Here is an 18,569-nt window from a genome sequence, read left to right on the forward strand (position 1 = left end):
TACAGAGAGATGGAGAATCTTCCACCCACTGGTTCACTCTACAAATGTCCAGATGGCCAGAGCTGGGGCAATCTGAAGCAAAGACAAGAGATTCCTCTAAGTCTCCATTGTAGGTTCAGGGGGCCAAGTACTTGGGCCACCTTCCACAGCTCTCCCAGGAGCATTAGCAAGGTGCTGGATCAGAAGTGGAGCAGCCAGGACTTGAGCTGACACCCATATGGGATCCGGTGTGGCAGGCAGCAGCTTTTACCCACTCCAGCACAAAACTGGCTAGCGAAAATCCAATCTTAGAGGGCTATTTTTTTTAAAAAAGATTTATTTATTTATTGAAAGTCAGAGTTACACAGAGAGAGGAGAGGCAGAGAGAGAGAGAGAGGTCTTCCATTCGATGGTTCACTCCCCAATTGACCACAACGGCTGAAGCTGTGCTGATCCGAAGCCAGGAAGCCAGGAGCTTCTTCCAGGTCTCCCACGTGGCTGCAGGGACCCAAAGACTTGGGCCATCTTCTACTGCTTTCCCAGGCCATAGCAGAGAGCTGGATGGGAAGAGGAGCAGCTGGGACTGGAACCGGCGCCCATATGGGATACCGGCGCTTTAGGCCAGGGCGTTAACCCACTGCTCCATACCGCCGGCCCCTCTTAGAAGGTTATTAAAAAATATTTATTTGACATGCACAGTTAAAGAGAGGTAGAGGTAGATAGAGAGAGCTTCCATCTGCTGGATCACTCCCCAAATGGTTACAATGGCTGGAGCTGGGCCAGTCCAAAGCCAGGAGCCAGGAACCACTTCTGGTTCTCCCAAGTGGGTTCAGGGGCCCAAGGATTTGGGCCATCTACTGCTTCTTTCCCAGGTACATTAGCAAGGAGTTGGATCAGAAGTGGAGCAGGCAGGACTCAAATTGGTGCCCATATTGGATGCTGGCACTGCTGGTGGAGGATTTACTTGCTATGCCACAGCGCCAGCCCAAGAGGCTCTTTTATTTTATTTATTTATGATTTATTTATTTATTCAAAAGTCAGAGTTGCACAGAGAGAGGAGAGGCAGAGAGAGAGAGAGAGAGAGAGAGAGAGAGAGAGATATCTTCCATCTGATGGTTTACTCCCCAATTGTCTGCAATGGCAGGAGATGCACAGATCTGAAGCCAGGAGCCAGGAGCTTCTTCCGGGTCTCCCCCATGGGTGCAGGGGCTCAAGCACTTGGGTCACATTCTACTGCTTTCCCAGGCCATAGCAGAGAGCTGGATTGGAAGTGGAGCAGTGGGTCACGAACCAGCATCCAGATGGGATGCTAGTGTTTCAGGCCAGGGCATTAACCTGCTGTGCCACAGGTCTGGCCCCTCTTTCGTTTTGAATAGAGAAATATATAGCACTTTATCTACAGTCACTCTATTGTATAAAAAACCCCAGAACTTTTGTCATTAAAATGGCAATCTTTGGAGCCTGTGCTGAGGCATAGTGGGTAAGGGTGCCACCTGCAGTGCCGGCATCCTATATGGGCACCAGTTCTAATCCTGGGTGCTCCACTTCTGATCCAGCTCTCTGCAGTGACCTGGGAAAACAGAAGACGGCCCAAGTCCTTGGGCCCCCACACTCACGTGGGAGACCAGGAAGAAGCCCTTGCCTCCTGACTTCAGCACAGCTCTGGCCATTACAGCCATCTGGGAAGTGAACCAGCAGATAAAGACCTCTCTCTCTCTGCCTCTGCCTCTCTGCAACTCTGCCTTTCAAACAAACAAACAAACAAAATAAATAAATGGCAATCTTGTTAGGACAGAACACAATCTTATTAGAACTCACCAGAAAGTTAAATCAATCTTTTATTTATGCGGTTTTCAAGTGTATTTGGATAATATGAAGGAATCTTTTGATGTACTTAGTTTTCTTACAAAGGAAATAATCATGTTGAACAACAGTATTTATATAGGCTATATTGCTGATCTTAATAGATATTATTTGGGAAGCATACAGCTAATGCTGAGAATCCAATGTTACAGTTTACAATTGAAAATTTGGGTGCTGGCATGGTGGCACAGTGGGTCAAGCTGCTGCTTGCAACTCTGGCATCCCACACTGTAATGATGCTTTGAGTCCTGCCTGCCTGCCTGCAGTCCAGCTTCCTGCTCAGGAGCCTGGGAAAACCACAGAAGGTCACCCAATACTCGGGCCCCTTCATCAATGTGGGAGACCCAGATGGAGTTCCTGGCTTTGGCCTGGCCTAGCTGTAGCTATTCAGGCAGTCTAGGGAGTAAACCAGCAGATGGAAGATCTGCTATTCTGCCTTTTAAATAAATAGATCATTAACAACAAGAAATTTTAAGTCGCAAAGTTTATGCTGATCTGAGGCTTTTGTTTCTTTAGAAAAGATCTATTTATTTGAAAAGCAGAGTTACAGAGGCAAGGGGGGGCACAGGTCTTCCATGCGCTGGTCCACTCCCCAAATGGCCGCAATGACTGGAGCTGGACTGATCCAAAGCCAGGAGCCGTGTGCTTCTTCCAGGTCTAACCTGCGGGTGGAGGGGCCTAAGAACTTGGGCCCTCTTCAACTGCTTTCCCAGGCCATAGCAGAGAGCTGGATTAAAAGTGGAGCAGCCAGGACTTGAATCGGTGCCCATATGGGATGCCGGCACTGCAGCTGGCAGCTTTACCCGCTATGCCACAGTGCTGGCCCCTCATGCTTTTCTTACATAGCTTCTGATGGAACACTGGTGGGTCTTAAAAGCCAGATACTATAGTGTTGTATTTTCAATAGAAGCACATGCAGTTTGTGTTGTCAATTATACCTGTATTAAACTTTTTAAAATAGTTACTTCCAAATCATTTTACTACACGTGATCTGTTACAGAGGTTCCTGGCAGCTAGTAGACCATTATGGAGAGAACAGATGCCATGTTTCTGCCAATTCTTGTTCAGTGACATCATGTTGACAATTTTTTTTTTTTTTTTACTTATTTGACAGGTAGAGTTAGAGAGAGAGAGAGAGAGAGAGAGAGAGAGACAGAGAGAAAGGTCTTCCTTCCGTTGGTTCACCCCCCAAATGGCCGCCACAGCCAGCGCTGCGCCGATCTGAAGCCAGGAACCAGGTGCTTCCTCCTGGTCTCCCATGTGGGTGCAGGTGCCCAAGCACCTGGGCCATCCTCCACTGCCCTCCTGGGCCACAGCAGAGCTGGACTGGAAGAGAAGCAACCGGGCCTAGAACCCGGCGCCCACATGGGATGCCAGCACCACAGGTGGAGGACTAGCTAAGTGAGCCACAGTGCAGGCCCCGATGTTGACAGTTTGAAAGTGGCCATATGGGAGGATGTATACCAGGGAGATTGGCAAATACTAAACCATGGTTTGATTTACTGCACTACTCAATGTCTACATTTAGAAATAATGTAATACAGATTAAATTTAAAAGTCTGTGTTATATGTGCTCATACACTGTATAGCATGAAAACAACTGGAGAACAAAAATGAGCTAATTTATAACTCAAAAATGAGCTACTTTATTTTATGGTTGGAACAAGATTTGGCTTTCAAATTCGTGCGTGACATTAAACATGAATGTCATTGTTAATGGACCGAAGAGTGTGGAAAGAATCCAATTATGGTATTTAGGAGGTAGACCTATAATGGGAGGTCTAAGGTCACTCATGGCATGCCTTCAGAAGGTGGTCTTCATGAAAGGATTGGTTAAATTTTACAGACTAGGTCTGTAAAATTGACTCTGTTTTCTGGCTTACCATGTGATCCTTTATCCACACGTACTGTGCTCTACCATTGCCATCTCCCACCTCACCAAAGGCCACGCCTGATCTTGGGCTATAAACCTCCAAAACAGTGAGCCAAAACAGGCCTTTCCTTCATTAGTTTGTTCCAGGTGTTGAACGGTAGTATTGCAAACTGACTAACAAAATAAAAATAAGCAAGATACAAACATTTTACCAAAGATATATAGGTGGCAAAGCAACACATGAAAAACTGTTGGACATCTTTGGGAAATATAATTAAAAACACTAGCTGGTTTATTTATTAAAAGGGTAAAGTGTGGTGGAATGAGAAGGCCATGCCAAGATGGCCACTGGCAACAGAAACTGCCTGGCAACAGGCTGTGATTGGTTAGGGCATAGACCGCCCCTTGACTGGATAGGCTGCCTTGGCTATATAAGCTGCTGTAGCAACTGAAATAAACGAGTCTGCAAGCTGCTCTCCTCTGGCCTGCTTTCACCCTGGGGTCTGTGTGGTTTCTCCGTACCTCTTGCCCCACCATGCTCTTCCTCCTAGAAACGAATCCACTGCAACAGTAAAGTTTGCTGTGGTGCTACAGCATAGTGGGTAAAGCCACTGCCTGCAGTGCCAGCATCTCATATGGGTGCCGGTTCGAGTACCGGTTGTTCCACTTCTGATCCAGCTGTCTGCTATGGCCTGGGAAAGCAGTGGAAGATGGCCCAAGTCCTTGGGCCCCTGCACCCATGTGGAAAGATCTGGAGGAGACTCCTGGCTTCGGATCGGCAAAGCTCCAGTTGTTGTGGCCAACTGGGGAGTGAACTAGCACTCTGCCTCTAATTCTCTGTGTAATTCTTTCAAATAAATAAATTAAATCTTAAAAAAGGGGGGGGGGCGTAAAATTTATGAGATAGACCCTACAAATATTTGCAAGAGTATGGAAGAACTGGAATTCTGGGGGGTAAGCAGCAAATAACCACTTTGGCTCACTTGCAGCTTTTTGTTTTTCTGCCAATCCTGGCATCAATTTTATTGCTGTTGGGTACAGCCTCTTCATCCCTATGCCTTAAGTCTCTCCAGGTTAGCACAGTGCTTAGTTTCCACTGGGCCAGGGGCAAGGGAGAAAATCTGCTTCCCGAGCCTGCCCTGGCCCAGCTCCTCAGCTGCCTCCACCCACACCCAGCCTACACCAAGTCACATAAACATGGCTATGGGCATAGCCCAGAACAGCAGTTAGGCAGGTTAACGTGTAAACACATGTGGGACCAGGGACCGGGGCCAGATCCAGTCACCCAGCCCAACCCCAACCTGAGACCACAGTTAAGTCTGGAAAAGCAGGGGCCTGACCCCAATCTCTGGCTCTTTCGGAACTCTCTCCTTTCTTTCTCTTCTTCTTTCTCTCCATCTCTCTCTTTCTAGATTTATTTATCTGAAAGGCGGTTACAGAAAGAGGGGGAGAGACAGAGAGAGGTATTTCCCATCTGCTTGCTCACTCCCCAAATGGCCAGGGCTGGGCTGGGCTGGGCCAAACTGAAGCCAGGAGCCTGGAGCTTCATCTGGGTCACCCACATGTGTAGCAGGGGCCCAAGCACTTGGACCATCTTCTGCTACTTTCCCAGGTGCATTAGCAGAGAGCTGGACTGGAAGTGGAGCAGCCAGGAGACAAACTGATGCTCGTGCTACAGGAAGCAGCTTTATCCCCTACACCATAGTGCCAGCCCCTTGCACAGCTTCTTAATAAGTTAATATTAACATATCTCTTGCCTCTGGCATTGTACTTTGAGTTAACCCAAGTAAAATAACATACATATAAAGAATTACACACATTTGTAGCAGCTTTATTTGAAACAATCAAAACCCAAAAATAAGCTAAGTGCCCATAAACAGATGAATGAATTAAGAAATGGTGTATCCATAGAAAATAGTACTCAGCAATAAATAAGATCATAGAAACATCATTGAAAAATTTCAAGATAATTATGTATCATGAAAGATACCAGAAAATAAAAAATAAACATTCTGGGAATCAAATCATATTAAATTCTAGAGTATATACACTACCCTATTATAAGGGAAAGTAAATCATTGGTTGCTGGGAGGGCCAAGGGTGGGTGGTTAGCAGAGCATGAGATAAGTTAGTGGTGACTGGTATGTTCATTATAATTTGATAGTTTATTACCAGGTTTGGTAACCCTATATTCATGTTTCCTGATGATGTTGAAGTGTCAACCTTGTCTCAGTAGCAGCAAATATTGTTTGTTTCCACACAAAATGACGTCTAGGTCACAAAGCCACCTGGACTAAGGGAGTGCCCTTCTCTCTACACCTGTTTTGCCTTCTGTAGCTACGGCTGCTGTTACACATAAAACTTAGCTCTTTTTTTTTTTTTTCCTGATAGTGATCTCAGCTACAAAAGATACAAGTACCTGAAGGTCCTGAGAATGTACACACAGATTCAGAAAATCACTAAAACATTTATAAGGAGTACATTCCAGCTAGTTTGCTGTTGGTTTCTCTACTTCCCATTAATCCTGTGTTTCTGAGCCAATTATTTTTCCTTCTGGTCTCCGTAATCTTAGTGATGCTAGCCTACTGAATTATGTTAATTAGGACACTCAGCTCCTTTGCAGGACCTGAAGTAGAAAATGCCTTCAACAGTGCTAGAGATTACTATCCCTGTAAACAAAACAATTCAGACTGTTCCCAGAAGCACTGGAGGTTATCCTACCTCCTCAGGTGTCCCCCGAGCCCACAAAAATTCTGGTGTGTCAATCCAGAAATTAAGACCATAAAACCCTGTAGTTTTTCTTAGGAGTCTTGGAGACCAGTTCAAATCAAGACAAGTCTGAAAGGAGCTATATCCTGTGGCATATGGTTGTCTCAGATATACAAATTGTGATTCCCTCCCATCCCACCTCCCACCCTGTGGTAGTCCATAATGCTGGCATGGCCCAGTCATTTTAAAGTGACCTCATATAGTAAATGGAGCCTCCAGGATTAAAAAGAGCTTAAACAATAAAGACTTTATGATAAAAAACTAATGTGAGTAAGGCGGTTTCCATGTTGGTAACTTGGAGACTGGGGGAAAAAATATCTATGACAAGCATCAAGACTACAACAAGTCTCTGAAAAAGGCAGTCCTTCACAAACAGCCAAAAACTCTTACCAGGATCTCTGTTACAAAACTGGGTCAAGTCCATGCCCTTTTGACAAGGGAATGAGGAGCCCCTGAAGTCTCACACCACTCACGATTTCCTCCAGCAAATGAGTAAACCCAGAGGTTGGCATCCCTGAACCTGTTGGGTGGTGACTAATGTGTATTGTGTGGGTCTGGCAGGTGGCAGAAGTGAAATGGTTTCTGTCTCAGAACTGTAAAGTGGCAAGGACCCTGGGCAGGTTAGAAAGTGTAATATAACTCCTTAAAGATTCCACATACCTGGAACTTAAAGAGAATCTTCTCAGTGTGTATCTTCAGTTATTGGGGCTTTAATTCAAGTACATGGCTCACTCACAAGTGTTCTTCTCCAGTGTAATGAAACTAAAAAGAAACTGCATACTCCCTGTACAGCTAAGGCTTTTCTGCAGTGTGAACTCTCTTGTGTTGAATGAGGACAGATTTGCTGCCAAAAGATTTCCCACATTCACTGCACTGATAAGGCCTTCTCCCTGTATGAATTCTGCGGTGTTGAATAAGGCTAGAACTTTGGCTAAAGGATTTCCCACATTCACTGCACTCATAGGGCCTTTCACCAGTGTGAACCCTTAGGTGTTTAATGAGGTTAGATTTGCAGCTAAATGTTTTTCCACATTCACTGCACTCAATAGGTCTTTCTCCAGTGTGAACTCTGTGGTGGTTCTTAAGGTTGGAACTATGGCTAAAGGATTTTCCACATTCCTCACACACATAAGGTCTTTCTCCTGTGTGAACTTTCCGATGTGAACTGAAGCTGGAGCTTTGTTTAAAAGATTTTCCACATTTACTACATTCATATGGCCTTTCTCCAGTGTGAAGTCTCCGGTGGTGAATGAGGCTAGAACTTCTGCTAAAAGATTTCCCACATTCACCGCACTCGTGGGGCCTTTCTCCAGTGTGAACTCTCTGGTGGTAAATGAGGCTGAAGTTCTGGCTGAAAGATTTTCCACATTCACTACACTCATAAGGCCTTTCTCCAGTGTGAACTCTCTGATGTTGAATGAGGTTGGATCTTTGACTAAAGGATTTCCCACATTCACCACACTCATAAGGCCTTTCTCCAGTGTGAACTTTCCTGTGGCTATTGAGGCTGTAGATCTGGCTGAAGGATTTCCCACATTCATTGCACTTGAAAGGCCTTTCTCCAGTGTGAACTCTTTGATGTATAATGAAGCTGGAGTAGTAGGTAAAGAATTTTCCACACTCATTGCATTCATAAGGCCTATCTTCACTGTGGACTTTCTGGTGCTGAATGAGATTACATCTTCGTGTGCAGGCTTTCCCACACTTGCCACACTCAAAAATCCCTTCTCTAGTGAGGACTTTCTGGTCCTGAACAAGTGTGTCTATGTGGCTAAGGGCTTTCTTGCATCCTCCCCAGTTGTGATAACCTTTCCCACTGAGAAAGGAAGCCCTACACTTGTTACTGTTACCTGGTCTCTCCCCTGTGTCAGTGGCCTGTTGTAGAAATCCCATGCTGGCCAGAAGGCCCTCCCTAACCTCTTTGCAGGTAAAAGGCTTCCCTAACACATGGACTATACCACTATTTATGAATGAGGCTCTGTCTACAAAGTTTCTGAAGGATACCTTCCTAGTGTTTTGTTCCTTGTGTGGTTGAAGGTTTGCAGTGAAGGAGAATTGTTCCCCATGTGTGTATGGTTTCTGCTCATGATGTGTTCCCTGGTGTTCAGCTGAGTGCAAAATGTCTCTCAGGACCAGGCCACATATATCACAGGGATAGGCATTTTGGAAAGATGAACCTTCTTTGGGAGTCCTGACCTGTGATAGTCCTAAAGAAATGCTCTGTTCAGAAAGTGCCTCTTCATGCTCCACTCCAAGGCAACAACCTGAAAATAAAGAGGTAACGGTGAAGGACATGTTTCCCTTAACGAGAGGAGATGAAACAATCACGGATTTATATCTCACATAGCAAAGAACCAGTCCAGGGGATTGTTTTCAGGAAAAGCAAGTTGGCGTCAGGTGGAGGAAGCAACCACCATGCATTACTGGGCCCCTGGGGTCACAGCATAGAGTAAGCCTTGTCAGGAACAAAACACAAGAATAAGGTTTGATACAAGGAATGAGGCATGTTCTGTAATTCATTCCTGTCAATGACTTAGCAGCATATCTGATCTGCTGGTGACGTGATGCTATGAAGTATATATCCAGGGCATGGAAAATCTGACTGGAATAGTAAATGGTGTTCAGGGATGATTAAAGGACATATGTGCCCTTCAGAACACAAGAAATTAAAAACACACAAAGGGAACAGTGAGGAACAGGTGAGATAAAGAGCCAGGCAGGTGGGAATTAGCTCTAGGCTGAAAGCAAAAATAAAAATGCTAAGTAGTAGAAACAACTAAGTTGGTAAATGTCAACAATGGAGATGAGAAGGTAGAAATGAGGTGTCACTGTCACTGGCAATGGCACCAAAACATAGGTTAAGCTGGACAGGTTCCTAGTATAATCTGAACCATAGTCTTGATGCCATGTCCTCCCTATTTCCCTATGCCATGTCCTCCCTATTTCCCTAGGCCAGGCCCTCTCAGACTCCACCTTGATTAGACTGAGGTCAATAACAATCTCTGAAGGAGACTCTTCTCCTAGCCCAAATGAGTAACTATGGGAACAGAGTAATGTAAATTCTATGGGAAAGATGAGACACATGAGCAGCTAACACTAGCCCAGAACACCTCAGCACACAACAGAGCAAAGGAAAATTAAGGAAGTTAAACTTGGTATATATTCAAGTTAGAGTACTGTAACTTTAGGATGTTCAATGTAATCCCATGGTAACTACTAAAAATATACAGAAAATACATAAAGGAAATAACAAGAAATGCAAGTTTCACTAAAAATACCAGCTGAACACAAAAGAACTAGTGATATAATAAATCAGTCCCTCTTCATCAGTTACTACTCCTTTTTTTTATTTTAATTTTAATTTTTTTTGACAGGCAGAGTGGACAGTGAGAGAGAGAGACAGAGAGAAAGGTCTTCCTTTGCCGTTGGTTCACCCTCCAATGGCCGCCACAGCCTGCACGCTGCGGCCGGCGCACTGCGCTGATCCAATGGCAGGAGCCAGGTACTTATCCTGGTCTCCCATGGGGTGCAGGGCCCAAGCACTTGGGCCATCCTCCACTGTACTCCCTTGCCACAGCAGAGAGCTGGCCTGGAAGAGGGGCAGCCGGGACAGAATCCAGCGCCCCAACCGGGACTAGAACCTGGTGTGCCAGCGCCGCAAGGCGGAGGATTAGCCTAGTGAGCTGTGGCGCCGGCCCAGTTATTACTCTTAAATGCATTAAATTCCCCAAGCAAAAAACAAAGACTGGCAAAATGGGCAATAAAACCATGATCTAACTATATGCTGTCTTTAAGAGATTCATTTTATATCAAAACACACAAATAAGTTGAAAATGACATGATAGTCCATGGAAATAGTAACCCTAAGAGGGTAGGAATTGCTACATTAGAAACTTTAAACCAGAAAAGGTCACAAAGATAAAGAAGATATCCTATATCAATAAAAGGCTCAACAAAGCAAGAAGATAACCATTATAAACACTTATGCACTAAACACATGGAACAAAAACTGACAGAACTGAAGAGAGAAACAGAGTTCCTCAATAATTGGAGATATTAATACTCCATTTTTAATAAGGGATAGAACAACCAGAGAGAAGATAACAAAACAGAGGACCTAGAAGACACAATAAACTAGTTATAACAAATATATAGAGAACATTCTATACAACAACAATATATTTCTTTCAGTGCACCTGAGACAGTCTCCTGGATAGATCATACTTTATGCCATAAATGATGCCTCACTATATTTTTATTTTTAAAAAATATTTATTTATTTGAAAGGCAGAGTTACAGAGAGAAAAGGAGAGAGAGAGAGATCTTCTATCTGCTGGCTCACTCCCAAATGGTTGCAATGGCCTGGGCTGATCAAGCTGAAGCCCAAATGGGTCTTCATGTGGGTCACAGGGTCCCAAGTACTTGGGTCAACTTCTGTTACCTTCCCAGGCACACTAACAGGGAGCTGGATGGGAAGTGGAGCAGCCACAACATGAACCAGTACCCATATGGAACGCTGGTGTTACAGGCAGTGGCTTAACCCACTATGCTCTAACACTGGTCTCAAGCCTTATTATATTTAAAAAGAGAGACTTCATACAATGTATCTTCTCTGACAACAATAGGATGAAGCTGGTAATTAATAACAAGGAAAATTGGAAGATTTGTAACTTTAAAAATTAAACAATGCAGTCTAAAACACACAATGGAGTAAATTAGAAATCACAGAGAAGAATGAAAATGAAAACACACAAACCAAAACTCTCAGAATACAGCAAAAGCAGAAAAGGGAAAATTTATTCTATAAACATAAACATTAAAAAAGAAGAAAGATCTTGATTCAACAGACTATCTTTACCTACTTAAAAAGAACAAATTAAAGATACTAAAAAAAAAAAAAAAAAAAAAAAAAAAAAAATCCAGACTCAACAGTCTACCTTTACAACTTAAGGAACTACAAAAAGAACAAGTTAAAGACAAATTTAGCAGAAAAAAAAGATTAAAGCCAAGATGAAAAATGTTTAATAACCTTGAAAGAGTTATTAAAATGTACAGGCCTTTATCTAGTTTGACTAAGAACAAGATAAAAGACCAAATTACTAAAATAAAAAATTGAGAGTGGGATCATTCTAGAGAAATAACAAGGGTAGTAAGACTAAAATAACTGTAGGCCAACAAACTGAGTAACCAGTATGAATGGACAAATTCCTAGGTACACAAAACCCAGCAAGACCTAATCACAAAGAAATAAAAAGCCTGAATAGATACTAACTTGTAAGGTGACAAAATTTGCAATAAAAAATCAGCAACAAAAAAAGTCCTAGACCTGATGGCTTCAATGATGTATTCTACCAACCATTTAACAAAGACCACATATCCTTTTCAAATTCTTTCCCCAAATTCTTAAGTGAACACTTCCAAATATTTTCTACAAGTTCAGCATTCCAAAGACACTACAAGAAAACCAGAGACCAATATTCTTGATGGTTACTGATGCAAAAATAATCAACTAAATATTATCAAACAAAATTCTGCAGTATATCAAAAGGATTACACACCATGAGCAACTAGAATTTATTCTTGTAATGCAAGGATGGTTTAACATATAAAAATAGGCCAACATATGGCAAAAAGCATATGATCATTTCAATGGTGTACAAAAAACATTAGCCAAAATTCAACACCTTTTCATGAGTAAAACACTTAAACTGGGAATAGAGAGAAATTACTTTTAATTTTTGAGAAATTACCTTCAATAACAAAAGCCTTATACAAAAAAAATCCAAGGCTAAAATTATACTCAATGGTGAGAAACTGAATGCTTTTTGTGCAAGATCAGGAACAAGAAAAGGACATTTGCTTTTACCATTTTATTCAACATAACAGTGGAAGTTCTAATCATAGCAATTAGATAAGAGAAAGAAAAAAAATGGGATCTGAATGGAGAAATAAGTAAAATTGTTTGTTTAGCTGTTATAAATAGAAAACCCTAAAGATTCCACCAAAATAAAACTGTTTTTTTCATATGTTAGGGGCTGGCGCTGTGGCGCAGTGGGTTAATGCCCTGGCCTGAAGTGCCATTATCCCATATGGGTGCCGGTTCTAGTCCTAGCTGCTCCTCTTCCCATCCAGCTCTCTGCTTTGGCCTGGGAAAGAAGTAGAAGATGGCCCAAGTCCTTGGGCCCTTGCACCCACGTGGGAGACCTGGAAGAAGTTCCTGGCTTCTGGTTTTGGATGGGCACAGCTCCGGCCGTTGCGGCCAATTGGGGAGTAAACCATCAGATAAAAGACCTCTATCTCTCTCTGCCTCTCCTCTCTGTGTGTAACTCTGACTTTCAAACAAATAAACAAATCTTAAAAAAAAAAAAACACTTATAATAAACAAATTCAGGAAATGGGTAGAAATAAGACATGCAAAAATAAGTTGAATTTCTATACATTAATAATAAGCACTATGAAAAGGAAACTATGAAAAAAATTCTGTTTATAACAGTAGTAAAAGACTTGTTCACTAAAAATGACTAAATACTGCTAAAAGGATCTAAAGATTAATAATGAATGAAAATACATCATATGATCATGGATTGGAGGACTCATATTATTAAGATGTGTGTGCCACCCAAGTGATCTACAGATTGAATGCAACAGCTATCAAAAATCCCAATGATTTTCTTTTGCAGAAATTGAACATCCATCCTAAAATTCATAAAGGGACCCTGGACAGTTACAACAATTTTGCATAAGATCAAAGTTAAAGAATTCATACTTTCCAAACTTAACAGCAAGTCTATGGTAATTAAAACAGAGTGGTACTAATATAAAGATGGATATGTAGATAAATGGAATAGAACACAAAGCCCAGCATTAAACTCTCAAACATCTGGTCAAATGATTTTCAACACGGGGCCAAGCCAATTCATTAAGGGAAAGGAGAGACTTTTCAACACATGATGTTAAGAACACTGGATATCCACATGCTTTGAATGAAGTTACACCCTTAGCTTATGCCATATACAAAGCTTAATCCAGGCTGGATCAGATATCTAAATGTAACAGTCAAAACTATCAAACTCCCAGAAAAGGGGCCTGTGTTGTGGCATAGTGGGTAAGCCCTACTTGCAGTGCTGGCTGCCCACATGGGTGCAGGTTTGAGTCCTAACTACTCCACTTCCAACCCAGCTCCCTGCTACTGTGCCTGGGAAAGCAGTGGTGGATGACCCAAGTGCTTGGGCCTCTGCCCCAACTCAGAAGAAGCTTCAGGTTCCTGTTTTTTTTTTTTTTGACAGGCAGAGTTAGACAGTGAGAGAGACAGAGAGAAAGGTCTTCTTTTTTCCGTTGGTTCACCCCCGAAGTGGCCGCTATGGCCGGCGTGTTGCGGCTGGTGCGCTGCGCCGATCCAAAGCCAGGAGCCAGGTGCTTCCTCCTGGTCTCCCATGCGGGTGCAGGGCCCAAGGACCTGGGCCATCCTCCACTGCACTCCCAGGCCACAGCAGAGAGCTGGACTGGAAGAGGAGACCCCGGGACAGAATGCGGTGCCCCAACTGGGACTAGAATCCGGGGTGCCAGCGCCATAGGCAGAGGATTAGCCTAGTAAGCCGCGGCGCCAGCCGATGGCTCCTGGCTTTATTTGGCCCAGCCTTGGCCATTGCGGCCATTCTGGGGGAGTGAACGTGGAAGACCTCTCTCTGCTTCTCTCTCTCTTTCTCTGTTATTCAGCCTTAATAAATAAATCTTTATTAAAAAAAATTCCAGAAGAAAACATAATGAAATTTCTTGTGATTTCTTGGACATGACAACACAGTAAAAGGGCAACCCACAGAATGGGAGAAAACATTTGGAAATTATGTATCTGATCCAGAACATATCACATACATGAATGTAGCTGAATATATCAAATTATTAAAATAAATCACCTTTCTCGGCTGGCGCCGCGGCTCACTAGGCTAATCCTCCGCCTTGCGGGGCTGGCACACTGGGTGCTAGTCCTGGTCGGGGTGCCGGATTCTGTCCCGGCTGCCCCTCTTCCAGGCCAGCTCTCTGCTGTGGCCAGGGAGTGCAGTGGAGGATGGCCCAAGTACTTGGGCCCTGCACCCCATGGGAGACCAGGATAAGTACCTGGCTCCTGCCATTGGATCAGCGCAGTGCGCCGGCCGCAGCGTGCAGGCTGTGGCGGCCATTGGAGGGTGAACCAATGGCAAAAGGAAGACCTTTCTCTCTGTCTCTCTCACTGTCCACTCTGTCAAAAAAAAATCACCTTTCTCATATAAAATCCAATAATTTTAAACAACCTACTTTAAAAAGTCAAAGGACAGGGCCGGCGCTGTGGTACAGTGGTTTAATCCTCTGCCTGTGGCTCTGGCATCCCATATGAGTGCCGGTTCTAGTCCCAGCTGCTCTTCTTTCAATCCACCTCTCTGCTATGGCCTGGGAAAGCAGAAGAGCATGGCCCAAGTCCTTGGGCCCTTGCACCCATGTGAGAGACTAGGAAGAAGTTCCTGGCTCCTGGCTTTGGATTGGCACAGTTCTGGCCATTGCAGCCATTTGGGAAGTGATCCATCAGAAGGAAGACCTTTCTCTCTGTCTCTCCCTCTCTGTCTGTAACTCTAACTCTCAAATAAAATAAATAAAATCTTAAAAAGAAAAAAAAAGTCAAAGGACTTGAATAAACATTTCTCCAAAAGAGATATAAAAATGGCCAATTAGCATAGTAAAAAAAAATGCTCAACAGAACTAATCAGCATGGAAATCACAACTACAGTGAGATCATCTCACATCCATCTGGACAGTTAACATTAGAAAATAATAAGTGTTGGTAAAGTTATGGAGGGACTAATTTGTATACTGCTAATAGCAACATACAGTGGTGCAGTTATCATGAAAAACAGTACAGTAATTCCTCGAAAAATTAAAAATAGGGGCATTTGGCTCAGCAGTTAAGTCACTGCTTGGGATGCCTTCATCCCGTATCAGGGTTCCTGTGTGAGTCCCGGCTACTCTGGTTCTGATCCAGGTTCCTGCTAATAAGTACCCTAGAAGGCAGCAGATGACAGCTCAAGTATGTGAGTTCCTGCCACCCCAGTAAGAGACATGGATGGTGTACCCTGCTCCTGGCTTTGGCCTGGCCCAGTCCTGGCTGTTGTGGGCATTTGGGAATTGAATCAGTGGATGGAAGCTCGCTCTCTATTGGCCTTTCAAATAAAAAATTGAAAAGCAAATAAATGAATAGAATTTCCATATGATCTAGCAATTCCACTTCTGGTATACTCAAAAGAACTGAAAGCAAGGACATGCAAAGATATTTGTACTTCTGCATTTACAGTAGATTTATTTATCCACAAAAGCAAAAAGGTAAAAATATCCCATGTGCCCACTGATGGATGAGTAGATAAACAAAATGTGGTAAATACATACAATGGAGTATTAATCTGCCTTAAAAAGGAACGAAATTCTAACACATGCTATAACATGTATGAACCTTTTAGAAATTATGCTAAGTACGGGGCTGGCTTTGTGGCATAGTGGGCTAAGCTCTGCCTGTGGTGCTGGCATCCCATATGGGCACAGGTTCGAGTCCCAGCTGCTCTTCTGATCCAGCTCTCTGCTGATGCCCTGGGAAAGCAGTGGAAGATGGCCCTTGTGCTTGGGCCCCTGCACTCACATGGGAGAATGGGAAGAAGCTCCTGGCTCAGCTTGGCATAGATCTGGCCATTGTAGTCATTTAGGGAGTGAACCATCAGATGGAAGACCTTTCTTTCTTTCTTTTTTTTTTTGGACAGGCAGAGTGGATAGTGAGAGAGAGAGAGTCCTTTCTGTCTGTAGCTCTGCCTCTCAAATAAATAAATAAAATCTTACCCCCCCAAAAAAAATTATGGTAAATGAAATAAACCAGACAGAAAAGAACAAATCCCATACAATTAATTGCACTCACATGAGGTACTTAGAGTAGTTAAAATCAGAGACAGAGAGAAAGAATGTTGGCTGCCAAGGGATGAGAACAATGATTGTTTAATGGGTACAGAGTTTTAGTTTTGCAAGATGAAAAAAATTCTACGGAAGGATGGTAGTGATGTTTGCATAACAAGGTAAATATACTAAATGCCACTGACCAATTTCATAAAAATTGCTAAAATGGTAAGTTTTATGTTATGAATATTTAACCACAATTTAAAAGAAATGAAGAAAAACTTGGAGGAGATTCTTGCAAAACAGTTTGTGTAAGAAGTGACAATGTCAATGACTACCTTTCAGGAATGAACAAATGGCAGATATAGGAAGGGAGCAAAACTTGGGTGCCTTGGACCCACACAGTCAGCACACAGGGGCAAGGCAAGCTAGGTGTGACCTATTAGACTTACTGAAAGATGACTGATCCCGATCTTACCCATGAGGCTTTTGGGGAACAGGTATTGGGGTACTAAGGGGAAGGATGTAAGCAAAATGCACCTATCCAGGGAACTGGGAAGGAAGCAGTATGCATGGGCCAAACAGGACCATGACCAAAAGGACAGAGCTACTTTTGAGGAAAAGGAGAAGAAGCAGAGCCGAGTCCAAAGCACAGAGTAGGTTATGAGGGTCTTACCCAGGGCGGATGTAAGAGCGAAGTTCTCCAGCATCACATCCAGGTATAGGCGTCTCTGAGCCTCATCCAGGAGATCCCACTCCTCCCAGGAGAAGTGCACAGCCACATCTTCAAAGGTCACACTGCCCTGGCACGACAGGGACTGCAGGAATGAAGAACAGTTTCCCTAGGGAAGACCCATAATTCCTGTCCCCACATACCCACCCCCACGTTTATTCTCCTTCCAAGCTCCCTAACTCAGATACCAGACCCTTCCGCCACTGGTGCCTGCCTCATGTTCCCAACAGTCACTGGGCTCCTATTTTCTACTGCAAGCTGCTGAAACCTGTCAACCCCTGGGTGAGATGACGTCTCTCTGACCCCAACGCCCGCTGCCCGCCTCCTGCCTTTCCACCACACGAGTTCGTTCCCACTGACGAGAAAGGAGACCTACAGTTCCCTGAACGCAGCCTCCTCCTCAAGGAGTCCCACGGACTGGTCTAAGTACCTCTGCTAAGTACCCACGGCTGTCCACTGGTGGCCCCCAAATGGAAAGCTGCCTACGTAACTCCTGTCCTGGACCCCGAACTCTGAGCTTGGGAATGCGAGTCCCAAACACCACAAATCCAGAGAAGACGGAAGGTCAGGAGCAGGGGGAGATGGGGCGACCTTCACTCACCCGTGGAGGTTCCGAAAGCACTTCGGCAGCCATGGGAAGCTGTGGGAAGAGACCACCGAGGGTGTGACCACACAGGCGCTCCGTGGCCGCCCCTCCACCTGTCAGCTCTCCCACCCCCTTCACGCCGGCTGTCAGGAACAGGGACCCCCACCAGGAGCGCCCCGGCGGCCCTGAGAACACAGATTTACCTCAGCCACTTCCCACAGCGCGGCGGCCGCCATCGGACTCTCCGGGTCAGCGGGGCTGCAGCCGTCGGCGACCGGGGCAGAATGCGCTCGGCTGTCCCCGGACGGCCCGTCAGGCGGCGGGGTCCCGCGCTCCGACTCACCTCTAGCGCCCTCTCTGTCCGTCACTTCCTTCCCGACGCGGGGTACAGGCGTAAACCGCTGAGAGCGGACCTCGCAGGGCGGGGCGGGGGAGCCCAGTGACGCCACGAAGACGCCGGAAGGCCCGCCCCAGCGCCTACGTCCGCACGGAACCTCTGATTTTCATTGGATGCAGGGACTGCCGGTCTTCGCCCGAAGTAGCTGGGGCAGGCCCCAGAGCTGTCCAGTCCTCCCTGGGGAGGCTCTCTCTTTTTTTTTTTTTTTTTTTTTTGACAGGCAGAGTGGACAGTGAGAGAGAGAGAGAGAGAGAGACAGAGAGAAAGGTCTTCCTTTACCGTTGGTTCACCCTCCAATGGCCGCTGGGGCCAGCGCGCTGCGCTGATCCCAAGGCAGGAGCCAGGTGCTTCTCCTGGTCTCCCATGCAGGTGCAGAGCCCAAGCACTTGGGCCATCCTCCACTGCACTCCCGGGCCACAGCAGAGAGCTGGCCTGAAAGAGAGGCAACCGGGACAGAATCCGGCAC

At 44.7% G+C, this 18,569-nt stretch overlaps 1 protein-coding gene across 4 annotated transcripts; it reads right to left on the minus strand.

The window, feature by feature from the left end:
- Positions 1–5,525: 5,525 nt before the first annotated feature.
- On the minus strand, positions 5,526–18,199 carry LOC100351453 (uncharacterized). Of its 4 annotated transcripts, none has more exons than XM_017337905.4 (4): positions 17,910–18,199; positions 17,722–17,760; positions 17,064–17,205; positions 5,526–8,748 (listed from the first exon to the last, which is right to left on the minus strand). In XM_017337905.4, exons 1-4 carry the CDS (start codon positions 17,940–17,942, stop codon positions 7,277–7,279), a joined length of 1,686 nt encoding a protein of 561 aa, XP_017193394.2. In that variant the 5' UTR covers positions 17,943–18,199; the 3' UTR covers positions 5,526–7,276. The 4 variants fall into 4 exon arrangements, with proteins under 4 accessions (XP_017193394.2, XP_069919460.1, XP_069919459.1 ...); XM_070063359.2 differs by having other exon boundaries at positions 17,064–17,190; positions 18,050–18,188; XM_070063358.2 differs by having other exon boundaries at positions 18,050–18,188.
- Between the last annotated feature and the right edge of the window lie 370 nt (positions 18,200–18,569).

Source organism: Oryctolagus cuniculus, chromosome 18 (assembly GCF_051225735.1).
Source record: "Oryctolagus cuniculus isolate XC-2025 breed Fujian yellow rabbit chromosome 18, ASM5122573v1, whole genome shotgun sequence".
Lineage (NCBI taxonomy): Eukaryota > Metazoa > Chordata > Mammalia > Lagomorpha > Leporidae > Oryctolagus > Oryctolagus cuniculus.